General features: G+C 41.6%; 2 protein-coding genes across 2 annotated transcripts; both read right to left on the bottom strand.

Annotated features, from left to right (window-relative positions):
• Positions 1-4,985: 4,985 nt before the first annotated feature.
• Positions 4,986-18,963, bottom strand: LOC111325627 (uncharacterized). The gene is made up of 7 exons (XM_022929458.2): positions 18,819-18,963; positions 17,979-18,099; positions 9,472-9,588; positions 8,850-9,014; positions 7,303-7,816; positions 6,582-6,827; positions 4,986-6,218 (listed from the first exon to the last, which is right to left on the bottom strand). Exons 1-7 carry the CDS (start codon positions 18,899-18,901, stop codon positions 5,821-5,823), a joined length of 1,644 nt encoding a protein of 547 aa, XP_022785193.2. The 5' UTR covers positions 18,902-18,963; the 3' UTR covers positions 4,986-5,820.
• Positions 12,051-16,203, bottom strand: LOC148717124 (uncharacterized). Its single transcript, XM_088744701.1, has one exon. It carries the CDS (start codon positions 16,035-16,037, stop codon positions 12,297-12,299), a length of 3,741 nt encoding a protein of 1,246 aa, XP_088600827.1. The 5' UTR covers positions 16,038-16,203; the 3' UTR covers positions 12,051-12,296.
• Positions 18,964-19,043: the final 80 nt, after the last annotated feature.

Below are 19,043 nucleotides of genomic sequence, written 5' to 3'. Positions count from 1 at the left end.
TACAAGTGTGCAAACAAGAAATTTGATTTCTTTCCCTCCCAAAGAAGAGTTTTCACTTTGTTCCGTCGTGTGGCCATCGCCCGACAGCTTTCATCGGCGCTTAAATACCAAAGCAAATCGATTCTATCTTTTTGGAGAGAAATACAGACGCGAAAGTTCACAAATCAATGCCGGAAACTAAAGCTGTTGGAGAACAAAGCTATTTTGTTTAAAAAAAAAAAAAAAAAATGACCTGCTCGGCTTAAAAGTGTAAACTTTGTATCAGAAACCACGTAACCTTTTTCTGTCTAAACTTGTTCTCGGCGAGCTAACTAAAATGAAGCACATTTGTTTTATTCCGTCCAAAAGGTGTGCTGTAGATACACCTATTGTGGGTCTGTGCAGTAACTTGAAAAATCACTTAAGAAAAGTGTCATCCACATTTCATTACGAGATTAATTGTGATTTATTGCTTCCATTTACTATTAACTCCAAAATCACGGGTCTAATTCAATATAACACCCGGTCCTCTTTGAGAAGCAGAATAATTAAAGAGACGGCGCCTAAACTAAACATATCATTTACACATACAATTCGTTTATGGTATTTTTTTCTCGCTAAATTTCAGGTTTCGCCACCCTATTTTAAAAATCGACTACTGTACTTTCACAATTTAAACGATTTCACGTGACAAAATGCAAAAAAACAAAACAAAAACAAAAACAAAGCAAAAACATTGGAGTACTCTTCACCTGATATAACCTGTTTAAGCCACTGCGAATCAGCATAGAGCTGCTCAGCTCTGATGTTAATTGCCATGTTAGTTGAGTAACTTATTGTCAATAAATCAAATTTTTAAAAAAATACGCATACGCATATTCGCTCAACTTTCGATGATCGATTAATTTTACTGCAGTGATCTAGGATTTACATTATGTGATGAGTGTTTTTTATTTTCTTTTGAGGGCGGTTAAGTTCATCTTTCCTCATCTTTGTAGCTTATGTGTCTTTTATTGTATCGACGGCATGCACTGCCGTCAAGGTGAGCTGGTGTGCAAGAAATTAAATAAAAACCGACACATATATACAAGTACCTGTTTTATTGAGGCACTTGTAACAGAGCAAACATTGTTAGAAATTTCCGGGCTCGTGCTCGCCGAGCATTCCTATTCATCGAAGAAAGAGATAATGCATTTTTGGCAACAGAAGGAACAACAGGTTTTTCACACCGAAAAACACGTAGAACACCTGGTCCTCTGAGAAGTGAAGTGTGCTTCGGTACGGTAGAATATTAAACTAGCCCCTCGCATGTTTCGTAATTGCTTTTGAATTTCGCTGGCGGCTATACAGTTTGTGAAAGAAGAAACCGCAGATGATACCCCACTCAGCAAGATGACATTGGAAAGCATTGGAAGAAGACAATTCTAGACCTTTTCGATCACAGATGGTTTTTACAATGTTTCGTGACTAGAATATAAAATGAAGTCATCGATGACGAAATCATGGCAAAGATCGTTACCTATTCTTTCAAACGCAAACACTACAAAACGATTTATTATCATCGGAAAAAAGTGAAAATAATTGATTGGTAGTGAGAAGAAGAGTCATATAGTAATGATTTGGCTTCCATCGCTGCGAAACGTTTTTTCGATCGGAAAGATTCTTTCATCGTGACATTATTAATGTATGCTAATGATTGCTTATAACTGCAACCATATGGCATTCTGACGAGCTTGTTTACAACGGACTGTGTCCATGTCAAAATTTTCCCGCCTTTAGGTCTCGCTTTCCCAGCTGCTTCAGTTAGCCACGCTACAATAAATCTGACAACATTTCAGATGAATATCTGACAATTTTTAAGCCAACCTTTAACACTTTGCTCAATTCCAGACCGAATTCAAATTTTGTTTTATCTTTAAGGGTTGTTCCCTGCAGCTAATAAGGTCTTAACGCGCCGTTTATCGTGAAAGTACAAAAAAATGCAATCACGCCTGTTAACGTTATTTTTACTCTACAGAATTCGTTCTCTCTGTATCACGAATTTTCTAGCTAAATAAGTAGAGACCTCGGTCTATAAAAAATAAAGTTATCATTTATTTGATTTATTTCCTGCAGTTAACAATTAACACTACAAATATACATCATCTGCTGAAGTAAAGAAGAAATCCCGATTTCTTGTAAATCATTAAAATCGTGTCTGTATTCCTAACTTAGCGAGAGATTTGATCTTTTAGTGCTGCTTCTAGTATTGGTTTCAGTCTGATATTTTCCTGCATTGGAAGCGCTCAAGGGCCACACAATGTGCGCTACGTTTTACAAAACATATACACAGTATATAAAATATTATTTAAACAAAATTTCTCGTCCATAAAACTGGATACAGTTCAAGTCTTTGTTTACGGGATCTTTGTTCGCTTGTGGTGCGCTGACATTGAGAGCGTGTTCGGATTTCTTTCTCTCTCGTTGCAGTCATGGTAATTTGACACAGTATTTGGCCTTCGCGAGTTGTCTTCGAGAATTTGAAACTTGTTTACCTTCTACTGGTGTTATTTGAAATTTCAATCTTCAAGTTTTAAACGTAGAAAATTTTCTCGAAGACACGGTTAAGTGACCTTCGCCTGTAACATCTTGAAAGACTTCTCTGGAATGGGTCCAGACGTAATTTATGTTCATGGGTCCACAAAGGCAGATATTGTACCCGTGAAAACTGAGAAATGTTTGTCGCGAGTTGCTTAAGTCTCCTTCGTCTTGAATCTCTCACTGAAAGCTGTTGCTGCTTTCAAAGTGCAAAATCTCCTCCAAATCATGGATGTACTCCATTGCCAGTTTGAGAACTTCAAGTTCTGAGAGATCTTGGCCATTCTCGTTCTGTGGTAGGAGTTCGCGTAGCGCTCTGAACGCCCGCTCTACGTGCTCCAAACTTTCAAATCCTTCGTGGTCCATATCATTAGCCTTTGTGTTCATCTCTTTGATGTATTTCATACCGTCTTGCACCTTGATAGCCATGTCTTTTCGGTGTTTCCCTCGCACAAAAAAAAGTAAAATTACTCTCACCTACAAAGTACTTCGCGCCAGCCTAACTTCAACAAGTTTTGAACACAGCGCTGTAAACGCTTAGATTAAATATCGCGAAATGTTGATTGTTTCCTGTCACTGAAGATATTACGGCTATTGTTCTCTTTGCATCCTTCCAAATCATCTGCCACTCCTCCGCTTTTATTTATAAACATGAGTTCACCGGTGACATCACAGAAAAGAACTATGTGGAGTTTGCCATTACCGTGCAAAACTTGTTTCATCGCGCAAATGTCTATGCACGCTACACAATTTTTCTTGAGAAACTGTTCACTTACTTCTCTTTAAGTATCGTTGTAGAAAGTCAAAAATTGACGAAACGTTTGCGCTTCCAATTTCTGAACAAACAAAATGAACAATCCTGTTCCAGGCGCCATATTCACTAGCTATCTTACTCTTCACAATAATAGCTTTAATCAAGCGTTACTCAAACATCCTTTATCAACACAGGTGTGCGGCAGAACTTGCTTCCACTATTGTTCGCCGCACCATCAACAACAACAGAGGCGCCGTAAGCGCATTGTTTACTGCTGTAAGACCGAATATGCACAGTGTATAAGGATCGTGGGAATATTAACACGTAACTGGGTAGCTGTTTTTTTACCATATCATTCGTGGGATTCATGAAAAAGCTCCTTCGCTACAAAGCTATTTTGAAGTAAACTGGGTGACGTAAAAACGTAGATAAGCGCGCAAATCGGCTATCACGAAAATAACATGAGGCGTTTCATTTTTACCTCCGGACGCCGCGGAAACGTTTCACATCCGAGGTTTAAACATCTGGCGATATGCTAGAGTTATGCGGACTGTTCGAATGCGTGCGCCCTCTAATTGACAGAATAAGAAGTGTTTAGAGTTACACGGAACAAAACAAGAAACACGACTGTGTATAGTAATGCAGTCCAAGCAGCTTGGAACAGAGAAAATAACACCAGCCTGATTTTTTAGCCATTCTCGTTGGTGACGGGTATAGTTTGGGTAAGGTAGGTATTGCCAGCAGGGGAACTCGGAACACGTGGGCCATAGGCTCAGTTCATGGAGACCGTAAACACTAAAGCGTGGGAAAATAAGCCCTGGTGAAACTCATTTTGTTTGTTTGAACCTAACCTTAAAACAAACTAAAATCTCGAGGGATTTCGGCTCATCAGTCTTTACATTTTTTGTCCCTTTGACTGAAAACTCAATGAACTGTTAAATGGCCCTTGGGAGCTGTTGTCAAAGCCTCTTGTGAAGTTCGTCGGGTAAGTTGTATTGGTTTGCGTTGGATTAATATTGAGTGTCGACGCAACTGGATTTTTCCGTTACTTTACGAATTAGTCGAATGCCTGGCGTGTGGCAAAAATAATGGAACGAGATGCCGCGACAGGTTGTTTTCTCAAAAATACCACCTGTTTTAAAAAATGGTGACTGTTTCGATAAAAAAAAAAAAGCATTAAAAATCTTTTAAGGAAAAAAAAAAACAAAACAAAACAAAACAGCATACATTTTTTCAAAAGAAAATCAGAAGAGACCGCACACATGCAGACAGAAAGCCGTCGCGATGGTCTCTTTTTCTCTGACGATGCTCGAAAAGTCCAAGTTTGGAAAATAAAAATTGCCTTGTTCGAAAATCTAGATCCGACTAAAACGATTCTTTCTTTGGCAGATTTCTTTGTTAACATTTACTTTCTACGCGAAAAAAGGAGTAAACATTTGAACAACACTAATGATATCGCAATTCCACTGCTCCTCGGCAAAGCAGCGTTAACCGGTTGCTAGGTATTTTGGATGGAAAGCGACTCAGGAATGTTAGTGAAATTAAGGATTTTTCCGTTTTCACGCCTCTGAACGTGCTCAATTTAAAAATGAAACTCACTTTTGAGTCATTTCCTTGAGCCCTCAACATGTGCAGGAAGGAAAACTATTTCAAAAACGCACCAACACTCGTGGGCTTTCGAAAACCAGCTTTCATTTTATTGTGTTATAGAACTGAATGCCCACCTCCTAGATCTAATGGCTCTGATTGTTTGCAAACTTTGATAACGGGAGTCGTAAGTGAGGAGTTTGTTAGGTTTATTAATATTCTAATCGCGTATAAAGAATCCCTCACGGTGACGTCAGACAACTACTTCCGCCATTTTGTTGCTCTCGCAATAACATGAAAGAGAAGGGTCTGGGTACAACGATTACATTATCTCTTCTCACCTCGCACGTGACTCGCACTTGCCTCCTCCGCCTCTAAAACATTAAAAAAAAAAAAAAAAAGAAAAAAAAAAAAAGAAAAAAACGCCTGTTCTGCAGGCTACTGTGATCGTTGGGAAAATGTAAAAAAATGGTGTTACACATATCTCTGTGAATTTAAATTGCAAATATACATGTAGTGATCTCCTAAAAAAAATAAACGAATGCGAATAAAAATCGTGTGGTTGAGTTTTCCCAATTCTCTTCTGATACTTATCAATCCCTTAGCGTGGTAAATCATTCACTGTCTCTGATTGAAATATTCCCTTTCTTGCTGCAGACTCCATTTTCTTTTCAAAACGAGAGAGATTTGTACCGACTTGACCAAATTTTACAGCTATGGGCTGAGTAACCGGTTCCTAATCTCGTTCCCAGACCCTTCCGTGTAACTGTAACTTACAACCGCTTGGCCATGGAAGGTCTGGGTTCCAACCGGTTCCTTCATACGTAAATTACGCGGGCTCTTCTAAAACAACGCCCGTTATGTCCGTTTGCTTCACTACAGATGTGAGAAACCCAGAAATCTCTACTGTGGCTGTTCTTCATTTATCCGTTCAATTCATTAACTGTCACAGGGATTCCAGCGATTTCCACGATTGCTTCATTGGCTTGTAACTGGCTGAAACCATTCTCACCAGCATCCGCCCCAGTCCCTTGATCATCCAAAGCGGCAACTTGCGTCCGAGGTGTACTAAGCCCGAAGTTCGGTGTGTTTCTGTTGCAGCCGTACAGCAACTGGTCTTTTTCCTTAGGATCAAGACGAGGGACACGGGAACGGGGGGTCCGCTCGGTAGTAACAACCTGGGGAAGATTCAATCGCTTCAATTGTTCTTCTCGTTGTAACCGGCGCTGGGCACGGCATTTGCTGTCAATCCTTGGTTTCAGAAACTGCCATCGCAGCTCTTCTTTCTCGGCGCTAATGGGAAACTTGTAATTTACGTGGGCTAGAGAGAAATAAATAAATACATGTGTACATGGGTTAAAAAAGATCAACACAAAAAAAACAAATGACAATCTTAATCAAAGAAGGAAAAAATGGTGAAGCATCGTTCTTAGCTGACAATCAACTTGATTTACGTAAATGCAAAGTTAATTCAACTTAAAGAGAGTGCAAACTATTTGTTCGGTGTGATGGAGGAACGTAAAACAGCTATAAAAAAACCAAGACAAAAAAAGGATGGCTAGGAGCGGGGAAGAATGAAAGAATGCAAATAACGAGCTTCGGCGAATTTTGCGAGGAACACAAAGCAAGATCTCAACTCTCTCCCCCCCCCCCCCCCCCCCCACCTAAAGAGTTTAAAACTGACCTTGAATGCCCTTTATTTTGATTGGATCTAACAGTTCTCTGCCACGTGCTCCGTTGATATTTGACGCAGCCATCTCGTCCCGAACAAAAAACGCCTCCAGCAAATTGAGAGACAGTTTGGCGGGATTTGATCCAGAAGCCTCGGCGCGCCCAAGAATCTTGGGATTGCCACAGTACCACACACGAGACTGTGGGTTGCTCTTGTCTCCAAGCCAACAGCCGCGAGAATACGATATGTTTTCCAGACCTGTGGACAATAAGTCAGGAAAGTCTGAACACGAGAATACTGACCTGTAGGATTAGGTGACAAAGAGTGTTATCACTTCCCCTGAAAGGAGTACCTTTCCATCGCAGGTACCCTACCCCTTCAAGTCTGAACACGCCAATAATGACCCATCTTTTTGAAGGATTAAGTGACAAAGAGTGTTGTCACTCCTCCTGAAAGGAGTACTTTTCCAAAGCAGATAACACCCCCCCCCCCCCCCTCTGGTCTCCCTGACAGCTTACTGATATCCATTTATCCTCCTGGGAGAGGGGTCCTCAGGGAGAGAGGCACTGTGGGAGTAATGGGAGTAAAGTATCTTGAACAACAACACAACAAAAAGATGGCCTGGCCAGGCCAGGCCCCTTCTCCAGGGCTGTTCTTCTAAGAAGCAGTGCAGAGCATTTATATTTAGATACGCTGAGTAAAAAGGATTGAAAAAGGGTAATTTTTTTTATACCTTCCATGGCACAAGGAGAACCATTGATGATATCTTTTAGAGGCACTTCTGTTGTGACACATTTTTTGTCTCTATGAGAAGGTGGATTATCTCCAAGTGACAATATAACTGGCACCAGCCCTTCCTCATCACCTAATGGATGGTCTCCTTCTGTTCCCCCAGAGACTGGTCCAGGTTGGGTCTCCATGACGACAGGCCTTGCTGCTAATTCAGCCCCTTGCCTTAGGGTTGATGTCCGCCCTTCCTGTGAGACTGGTCTTGCCATGGTATCAAAGCCTTGATGGAAACCTTGATTCCATGCAACAAATGAGTGAGCAGTGACCGGGCTGCTTGCGTGATAGGAGCTCACACCAGGGGACAAGCACATGCTGGGGGACTTGGTGCTGTCTGCAGGACTTGACATGCTGGTGTCCCTGGGGTTGCCTACTGCAGTAGTAAGTGAGCTACTATTGTCTGTGAGCACAGACATCCCACTGTCTCCCTCAGTTATTGTTTGTGGCTCTCGTAATTTCATCTGGAAAACAATATTTCAACATATGCGTTCATTTGCTGAATGAGTACAAGAGAAGTATGGTGAAGTTTTAAAACCCTTTGGCTCCTTAGAGAGACTAGTATCTAATTTCTCCTTACAACATTAGATCAACTCTGATCACAAAATAAGGTCATAAGAATAAATGAAATGTTCAACAACTCTCTTGATTGTTAAACAAATTCTCCTTGTCAGCACCTTGGAAACTTATAGAGAACAGTATGGAGAAACTGCAAACTGATGTTAGGTTCAAAGCCTCAGTTGCTAAGTATGAGAACGATCTTGGCAGTAACGAACACTACTTTAGCGGAAATGTAGTGGAAATGAGGCCTGAAAAAAATTCAGGCCTGTACAGGATTTGAACCCATGACTTCTGAAATATCAATGCAGTGCTCTACCGACTGAGCTAACGAGCCAACTGGGAGCTGGTCATTAGGTTGGTTCATAATAAACCTGTGAAGTGATGAGTCAATGCTTGTGAATATATGAAAGTCATATATTTGAACTGCAGTTAAAGAACGAGTATGAGAGCGATCTTCGCAGTAACACTACTCAGATATATGACTTTCATATATATTCACAAAGGGTTAGTCACTATTTAATCCTATTTTTTTCTGAAAGATAAATAAATACAGAAGTATAAATGGTACCAGTTTACTGTCTAAACAAAATGGAACAAAGAAAAAAAAAGGGAGTCTACGATGGAAATCAGGTCCCAGATCTGCATTTCCTGTTCCCATGCTCTACCACTGAGTCACAGGGAACCCTACAGTAAGTTAAGTCATTACAAGGTTTTTATGTGACACCTGTCATACATACTGCTAGGATTAGCAATGTTCAAAGCATTGAGTAATTGATTACCGACAGAATAGGAAAAATGGTAATTCTCTCTGATTACTTTTACTCCCACAGAGGGCAAAGCTGGAAAAGCTCAGAGAACTTCAAAAGGCTATTTATCAATAAAACCTGTACAATTTTCCACACACAATCAACCAATCAAATGTGTTCAATGGCTCACCTCCATCCTTCTTAACAAGTCTTGAACATGACCCTTCTTTGTTGGTGTTTTGCTGGTTGATTCACCACACAGAACACTTTCAATCTTACAGTCTAAGGTCTCCAGGAACTTTTCAATATTTTCTAGCTTTTTACTGTTGGCTTGGACCATTTCACTTACAAAACACTAGCAAAACAATGGAAATAGACAATATAACAAACAACTACACAGAGCAAAAACAAATCATACTGGAGATCAGGATATAAGCTAAACACAAGTTTATTACTCGTGCTGCTAAAACCTTTAATTTCCAGCAGTGGTTAACATGTAACTTCTCCCTACAATATCCATATGTTATCCAGTAAACAGGAAATAAGAATACTCAAACTTATCAGTTAGAAGTTGCCATTTGCTACCTTGATCTAAAACAAAATTCTCTCAACTAATCTACAAGGAAATGTGTAGCAGCCAGAGAGGAGAATTAACTATTACATCTTGGAAGTTGAAGGTAAAACTCCCTTAGGTATGATTGAAAACCAACTGTCTATGAAATATCCATCACAAAACATTTCCCCTTTTTTATGGTTTCTGCATTTAACAGTAACACACATCAAAATTCATCCATAACTATGTCATCTCTTACCAGGGATTTTGTGTAGTTGTCTGACACAAATGAAGAATCTGTCTGGGTATACACATCTAATTTCAGACAAGAGCCACTTGCCCATACATGTGGCCTGTCAAATTTTGCACTTTTCTCCTAGAAAAAAAAAAAAAAAAACAAAGAAAGTGGTAGCATTATTCATTTAATTTATAATGTGACAAAATTCTTGATTACCAGTATGATTAGTTCTTGATGTCTTCTCCTTATAATTTTAATTTCAACTTTCTGAATCAAGACACTAGCAGCATTCAAACATTCATAGTGTGCTGCTCAACCCTCTCACCTCCAGTTCTGATCAAAAAGTAGCTTCTCCTAACAGTACCAATACATTGTCAAGAAAACATAGTAAGAAATGTGGAACAGACAGCAGGGAGAATTGTTATTGTGATCTTCACGGGTGTTATAGGGTCAATCACCGATATCTCCTGACCCTTCAGCACAACTGAATTTCTACAAACAAATTTAAATCTCACTTTTGACTCTCCTCTGCTGGGTCTCAATTTATTTCACAACCAAAGTAATTTGGTTATATCAACTAAGTTGAAATAATTTGTAAATTGGCCACCGTAACTTATTCGTTATGGTGGCCAATTTACAGTTTCAACTTTAGTTGATATAACCAAATGACCTTGTTACCCCCACCAACGCAGCACCACAGTTTCTTTAATTAGAAACTTTCAGCCCCTATTTCACAACCACTTTGCAAATGTAAGCTTCATAGCTCCCTATGTAAGAAGCTGTGAATTATCCACTGACAAATTCAATGCTGCAACACCCCTTTCCTAGGGAACTCCCTAGGCATTTGAATTTTTTAACATTGGTTTGTTTTAATTTCCACCCTTGGGCCAAAATTGCTTACAAATGCCCCACTCAAGCACAATTCTATACTGAACAGTTCCTTGTGTGATCAAGAAATGCTGTAGTCATGTATCAGTTCTTAGTGCTACTGCTGGATTTTTTGCTTCCAAGCATCTTCTATGTCATTGGCTCAAGATGGTGGTCTCTTTACCTTTGAACTTCTCCAGGTCTAAAATTGAAACAACTTTATTCTACCAGTTCAAATTCTCCACCCAGGCAAGGTTCATACAGCAATAGTTAAATGCCAGTGGGGAGATTTTGAAGTTTCAAATTGATTGATGCATTACTAGAAAGTAGATATGTAAACACGGAAGATGCAAGGGAAATCTACCGCCAGCCTACAGTATGAATCTTTAAACCAATTGATTTTTCTCTAAGCTACATTCCCTTGTCCTAATCTTCCCCAAAATCCAAAACTTTCTAAAGAACCTGAAAATCATTTAAAAATCTTTTATTGTTTTTCACACTAGTATCACATCCTGTTTCAAAAAAGTTATATACAGTAACATAATGAGAAACTGTTAAGTTACATTTCCTTTTTCTACTTTTTTAATTGAAACTTAGGTATAATTTTCAACTCTTGTTCAAGAGTAAGATCAAGGTTTCAAATAATTACCACACAGTAATTGCACATATGATACTGAGAAAGTCTCTGAACATGTACATGTATCTACATTGGAATTTTCTACATCAATACTATAAAATGAGTACAATGAAACATCATTTACAATAACATTAAGAGATTTAAAAAACATATACCAAGAAGTTTTCAGTGCAAGTAAAAAAGTGCATAGTTAAGGAATCACTGATCAAAGGGACTTCTGATCTTGATCTTAAACAGTTTGAAAGAAAAAAGTCAATTAAAATAACAAGTTTAGGAGGTACCACACATAAAAAGCTAATAATGAAAAAATCATAACATTATTTAACTTATTTTGTTTTTGTCAAGGAATGAAAGCTTTCCTGGAAAGATAGTTTTAAAGTTAACAGCAAAAATTTAGAATAACTATCCTAGAAATATTTCATATATTAGACTTCCAACTTTAACTCACTATTTTACAAGTTTACAGCTGAAAAACCCTATGATTTTCTTTTTTTTATCATTGTAAGGAGACAAAAAGTGATCTGCATGTATAAAGTAGAATTTAGGAAATTTTTTTTTAAATGCATCTAGGACTGGATGTGTATGTTAGAACTGTTACTGGGACATCTGCTTCAGGCCATCATGTTCAAGGCTTGTTTCTTCTGAAATTTTAAGAGTTGTAGAAGATTTAATTAGCTAATTGGTGCCTACAAATACTGCAAATGCTCTAGTTTAACTGAGTTTGATAGTTTATGATCAAAAGTGAACTTTAATGGAGATAGCTTTTATAACTCCCACTCTAAAAATAAAGCTGATAGAGGCTGACTGAAGAAAGCTTTTTCTGTAGTTTCAGATGATCTTTTGATTCACAAGTTACTTTAGGAATGATGTACGATATACATTTCAGAACTGTCATAAAAAAAGCCTTGATCAGGCTTTTTAGGGATTAAATCTTTATCAGTGAAGAAATACCGTATCAGAAAGCTTATAATCTAGAAACAGAAGAAGAGCCTTTCTTAATGGACAGACAATCAACCCTCTTGTGAGCAGACACTGTAGGGAATTGGAAAAAGCGTCTGTGTCGGGAATCGGTTTTCGTCGACAAAGAAACTCACAATTTCTTGATTTTAACAGTTTTAATGGCCCAGCACTCAGCCTAGCTGTCACAATTCTCCTACTCTCTCACACTCCCACTACTCGTCTCATATATCTAAGGACTCAAAGTTCAAAACGGGCGAATTTGACGTCTAGCTGTCATCACCGGAAAACAGAAACTTGCGTAACGCAACTCGCAGTCACGACACTCTCCCCCTATTTGATACCGGAGGTGTCAAATATAAAACAAACGAGAATAAACGTTCCTTTAGTGTTCTTCTTGATCAGCAATAGCCCTTATGCGCTCTGTAGCAGCCACAGCCGCTCTCCTGGGTGTAAACACCCGAGCTGTAGGGTTAAGAACTGGATCTTGAGGTTTTTGGGTCCTGTCACAGGACAACTCCATGGGGCACAACTGTTGGATCGCCCGCTCCAGATAGGATTTGCCTGCTCTCAGTCTTGCTGCTCTGACGACTCCGTCTCTACCTTTCATTAGCTTCACCACGATCCCGAGGTTCCACTTTCCTCTGTTACGCTCGTCATTTTGGATTAACACGACATCACCTTCCTTGATAGGCGGTCCTCCCTTCTTGTGGTTGAGATTGTGCCTCTCTCGCAGGCTCTTGATATACTCCCCTGTCCATCGGGACCATAGCACGTCCTTACAGCGCCGAATATGTCTTGCACGTTTCCTCAGATCCCCGTCCTCCATCGAATCAACATCATCTTCGGGCAGCAGGTTGGGTTGACCGAACATCATTTTATTGGGTGTCAGCACGGGTAGTTGGATATCGTCTTCTACATAAGTCAGGGGGCGGTTGTTGAGAGTGACTTCAACGTCCAGGATCACCTCTTCCAGCTCACCCCATGTAAGGTGGGCTCCCCCTATAGACTTGTACAAGGCCTGCTTTACAAGTCCTATCATCCTCTCGAATTGGCCGCCCCACCAAGGGGCCCTGCTTAAGTTGAATTGCCATGCAATATGGTGGTGGGCTAGGTAGTCATGGAGCTTCTCGTCCTTCATGATCCTTTTTAACCACTTTGAAACCGCAACGAAACTTCTCCCGTTGTCGGAGTACACTCTTTGTGGCCTGTCCCTTCTTGCTATGAAGCGCTTGAAGCTTTTGACGAATTCCTCAGCTGTTTGGTTAGTCAACAGCTCCAAGTGGATGGCCCTCGTGAGACTACATGCAAACAGCAAAATATAGGCTTTCCCGTCTCCTCTTTTCTTGCCGATTTTATAAGAAATTGGACCGGCGTAATCGACGCCCACTACTTGGAATGGAACTGAGCCAGAGGTACGGTCATTTGGAAGGTTTCCAGGAGGTGGTTTTTGGAATGCTGCGGCTTGGAACTTTTTGCATCCAAAACAACTTTTAATTGCCCTTTTTGTTAAACTTCTCAGCCGGGGTATCCAAAACTCGCCCCTGATAAAAGCCATAGTGAGACCAACTCCCCCGTGTAACGTCATGATATGTGCGTCCTGGGTTAACTTCTCTGACAACGGGGCATCTGGAGGAAGGTAAATTGGATAGCTTCCTTGTATTCTACCACGACACTCGTACAGCCCCAAACCATTCTTCTGCAAGTTGAGTCTTAACTGGTCTTGCTTGAAATATTCTGTTCCACTGTAGCTTTCTTGTGCTCTCCTGAACCACCACTGTGCTTGCTTATCAGTCTCAGCCGTTGTCAAAGGACCTCGGGTTCGTGCTTCTTTGCTCAACCTGCAGTTATCCAGGAAGCGCCTGATCCATGCTGTTACTCGGATTGTTGTCCAGTAGTTGTGCTTCTCTAAGATGTTATCTAGCTCGTTTTTTGTTTCTACAGCAGTCCGGAAGAGTTCCTTAGTTAACTTCGCTTCTGCTTCCGTTTCCTCCGTTGGTTCTGTGAGTAGATGAGGTGGCCAGCGCTCGAGATCTGACAACCATTCCGGTCCTTCCAACCACAGCCCGGGTAACTTGTCTCCATCACAGCCTCTGCTGCCGATGTCCGCTGGATTCTGGCTGGTTCCAACATGTCTCCATTCTATGAAATCTTTCTCTCTGATCTTCTGTGCCCTGTTTGCCACAAACTGTTTATAGGTACTTCCTCCTCCTCCCCTGATCCAATGGAGGGCCACTGTGCTATCAAGCCATCCATAAACCGACTTCACGGGCTGTCCTTGAAGGGCATTCTTCACGTTTGCTACAAGGTTTGCCGCCATGTGCGCTGAGACCAGTTCTAGCCTTGGGATAGTTAGCCCCTTCTTCGCGAGGCGCGCTTTAGCTGCTAATAGTCTTTGATTTGAGCCACTTGCTTGATGAACCACAGCATACACGGCAGCTGCTGTCCCTGTCCCGCTTGTGTCTCCGAACGCGTGCAAATCAATGGCATCAATCGCTTCCTGGAAAGCCGTCACCGGGCGTGGAACTGCAACTTGGTCAGGTAGATTTTTCTCGAATTGTTTCCACTTTCTTTCGATATACTTTGGTACTTCTTTGTCCCATGATTGGTTCAGGTCGCACACCTCTCGGTAAAGCAGCTTTCCGACGAGAGATACTGGTGATGTGACACCCAGTGGATCGTAAATTGAAGCAAGGAATCGCAACATTTCTCTCTTGGTTACTTCAGGGGGTGACTCCGGGAAGGTTACAGCAATCGTGTCTTCGGTTTTGTTCCATGGTAGGCCTAACATCTTTGTTTCTCCAGGTTTAACTCCGAGTTGTTCCTTGGCATAACTTTGGTTGCATTCATCTGGTGCTGAGTTCACTTCCAACTCTGGTGCATTGGAATGCCACTTGTTTAGCTCGAACTGGGCTTCTCCGAATACTGCCACGGCAATTTCCTTGAGTGCGCGCACCTCCTCCACGGTTTCTCCACCAGTTATCACATCGTCAACATACAAGCTCTGCAGGATGTCTTCTACTTCTTTTGGGTACTTTTCTCTCTGGCTCTCCAAGTGTTGCTGCAATGTCCCTCCTAGCAAGAAAGGTGACTGCACAAGGCCAAACAGTGCACGGGTGAACCTGAGAACTTCTACTTCAGATGTCGCTTTGTTCTTAAACCAGTGGAACCGAAGGGCATCTCGATCTTCCATCCGAATGCGCACCTGTAGAAATGCTTGCTTTAGGTCGCCGGCCAGAGCTATTGGTTTCAGGCGGTTTCGCACTAGAACATCCCACAGGAGGTTCTGAAGAGCCGGTCCTGTTTCCAAGCAGTCGTTCAATGATGGACTCTTCTCGTTAGCTTTCGCTGATGCATCGAACACAATTCGCAGTTTGGTGGATTCAGCTGACTCTCTAATGACAGGCTTGTGTGGAATGTAAAACTCCCTTCCTACAGGTTCTGACGTCACTCTCTCAACGATCCCCGTCTCCAGTTGGTCTTGAATTATCTGGTCATACTGCGCGAGGAGATCGGGCTGTCTTTGAAGTTTCTTCGTGAGGTTTTCAAGTCTTCGGAGACTTCCATGCTCGTTGCTTTGGAGCGGCTTGTGACCATGTTTCCACAGCAAACCTGTTTCATACCATCCCTCGTCGCTCCGCCTTAACTGTTCTTTAAATTCTTCATACACGCTCTGCTGATCTCCATCTGGTCTGTCTTGAAGGCCCAACACGTCTAGACTACACAGCTGTTGATACTCTACTGAAGACGTTCTGGTCAGGTAGACACTGTTTAGCCCCATTTCCTTGCCTGCCGACATCATGGTCCACCCCAGTGTAGTTAGTTCAGCGATCGGTTCACCAGCCTTGCCAATCTTCGGCTTAGTGTGGGTCTTTATTCTGGAGTACTCACTTGCTCCCAGTATTAGATGAATTGGTAGTTCGGGCTTGGTATCTTCATCATCCATGGTAACACCCGCGAGGTGTGAAAATGTCTTGATCTTATCAGCGTATCTGGGATTTGGAATTGATAGAAGGACACTCTTATCGACCTTACTCACCATCGTTGTCATCTCAAATTTCCCTTGAATACTTGAAATGCTGACATCATACTGTTCAATTTTCTGGTTGGTTGAGCACAGCATCATGTCAATCTTCTTGAACACTGATCTGGCTGGTTGTTTCCCAAGGTGCTTGACCAATGTAGCTGAAGCATAAGAGCTTCCGGCCCCTGTGTCCAATAAAGCTCGGCATGTTATCCCATTCACGTTGACGACTACCACTGGGTAAACAACTTCATCTTCAAATGTAGCTAGTAGTAACTGTTGGGGCTGCAGCCTCTAGTAATACGACAATCTGTAGCTCTGTGTCTTGTGCCAGTGCAATTAAAACACAACCTTCTCTCACTGAGATGCTTCTTCCTGTCTCCGACACTCGCTATCTTGTCACAGTTAACAGACTTGTGGCTGGTTGAATTGCAGTAAACGCACGGTCTTTGTCGATAATCTTCTTGCCTTGAGTTGAAAAATCTGTCTCGGGACTTGTTTGGTTGGTCGGAAGAGTTTAAAGGATTCCTGTCACACCATTTACGAAGTGCCTCCAACATCTGAGGGAACGCCCACTCATGCCAGTTGTCATCCAAGCGAACAAGGTCAGCCCTGATACCAGGTAATTTGTCCAGAGTGACTCTAACATAACCGTTGATTTCCTTTATTTTTCCCATCGTGTCGAGTGCTTGAACGTTTGTGGCCAGTTTTTCATAAAAATCGTGTACTTTTGCTGGCTGCGATCCCTGTACAGTAGGCAAAGCAATAATACGCTGGATGTGGGCGTTGGCGACTTCACTCGGTTTTCCGTACTTCGCTATTAAGATAGCCTTAGCACGTTCGTATCCCTCGGTGTTGTAAGGTAGGCCATCGACGGCAGATCGAACTTTCGGGACAAGGAGCTCTTTCAGGTACGAGAACTTTGCCACTTGCGTAATGGCAGCTTGATCTATTTCGGTGTCGAACTGACTCCAAAATCGTAGCCAATCCAAATGGGTACCTTGGAACTTAGTTATAGTTAATTTTGGCAGCTTTGCACCGCTTTCCTTCACGGACTTGTTCCGATCTTCTTCCATTTTCTTCTCAAAATCTCTCTTAATCTGCATTTTCGCCTCCTCTAATTTTAGCTCTTCTTCATAACGCCGCTTGCGATTTTCCTCTTCGGCCTTCTCTTCCTCCCATTTCGCTTCCCGTGAGGCTTCTTCACGTAGGTTTTTGACGGTTTTCCTAACATCCTGAGTTATCTCTTCGTATTCTGCGACTTGTTTTTCGATCCCCAAGCTCCATTTACGCACGTGGTCCGGTTCTTCTCCTTTCTCTATTTTCAGTGCTTGTATTTCCACCATCTGTTCGTGAACGCTATCGATCTGTTTCTCCAAAGTCTTCTGCAATCGCTCTGTCGCCTTCAAATCTTTCTTTTCTTGAATTCTGGGGACGTCATCTCGCGTGAATTCCAATAGCCGGAATTTAGAGTCGATCTTCTTCAGCGCTTGTTCCAGCTCCGACATGTTGTTTACACGTTATCTGTGCGCTGTGCTGTGTTTTTTACGGGTACAAATCGATATCAAACTTTTGAATATCTTCAGTCGGTCCTGGCGGGGTCGCCACTTTTGTCGGGAATCGGTTTTCGTCGACAAAGAAACTCACAATTTCTTGATTTTAACAGTTTTAATGGCCCAGCACTCAGCCTAGCTGTCACAATTCTCCTACTCTCTCACACTCCCACTACTCGTCTCATATATCTAAGGACTCAAAGTTCAAAACGGGCGAATTTGACGTCTAGCTGTCATCACCGGAAAACAGAAACTTGCGTAACGCAACTCGCAGTCACGACATCTGTTCTTACAACTATCTGCCTACAGGGATTATTTCCATAAGGGGACATAAAGAAAAATAGGGTGGATGTTTGCTTACGGGAGTGTGTAAATACAGAGTTTGATTGGGAGGCAAAAACAGAAATTGAATAAAACTGTCTGTAAGTAGAAACGTCTGCCAAAGAGAGTTTCCAGAAGTAGAGAGTTGACTGTAATATTTTTGCCTTACCACTGACACATCACTTTGTTGTTCTTCAGTTGCTCTTCTTTTACGAACAGAATTTGAATTGGTTATGTTGTTGTTATAAAGGTCAGCCTCCATTGGCTCTATAGTACTTGAGTTTTTTTCCCTGTGAAAAAGAAATAATCTGTTCACAACACTGAAACATTATTTGAAATATTTCGCACAGCAGTAACCCTTACATTTATCTGATCATTAACTCAGTTGAGAGGTAGCACCGTGTGAAGGATTTTTGGCTAGCGATTGCTATTGGACTATGTTGGCACCTTTATATTCGAGGCTGATCAATCACCCTAACCCTCCCCTCCCCCCGGCTACCCCCACTCTACTGTCCAAAGGCATCGCACTTGTCGCTGACTGCTCAAAGTTACAATAACCAGTTTTGAAAATAGCTTTCGAGAAAAGTAATTTTTCCATTGTTTACATCACAAGATTTGAATAGTTGCGTTCAATGATGAAATACGTCAAATTAAAACTTCATCCAGAAACCTTGCGAGACTCTGAGTAGGCCCAACGTACGGCCTTCAAGGTTTGCGCGCAAGCAACCCTTAAACGATCACGGATCGTAAGGCGATTTGAGGTGCACCTGAATTAATTCTCTTTAATTTCGACACGCCAGAAAAGCCTCGCCGCTCTCTTGCCTCGTTCATGCAAAAAGACATCCGCGAAGTTGCGTTCTTTATGTTAAAAAATAGTAAAGCGAACGTGTATCTCCGTGTTGTCGAGCCCGTTACGTGTATCCCAGTACGTGCCGAACCGAGAAACGCGATAATGTGCGCTATTTTACTTTGTCTCGTATTTTTTTAGACTAAGGAGATGAGCACTTACTTGGCAGTTTGCATTGTCGACAATAGTTTCTGTTGAAGGTTGGAAAAGTGCGCGTTTAACGCCGTATAACGCCACGCTTCCATTAACTAGACACGCTGTACTCCAACGCCATCACACTCAATCGAGGGCGAGCGCGTGATCTCTGATCTGATCACGCGCGTGGTGCGTGATAATGCAGGAAATTTATAATGAAGGGTATGGATGCCCTCGATGGGGCTTTTCCAA

The sequence above is a fragment of the Stylophora pistillata genome, chromosome 14 (genome assembly GCF_964205215.1).
Source record: "Stylophora pistillata chromosome 14, jaStyPist1.2, whole genome shotgun sequence".
NCBI classification, from domain to species: domain Eukaryota; kingdom Metazoa; phylum Cnidaria; class Anthozoa; order Scleractinia; family Pocilloporidae; genus Stylophora; species Stylophora pistillata.
This window is presented reverse-complemented; position numbering and strand designations above follow the sequence as displayed.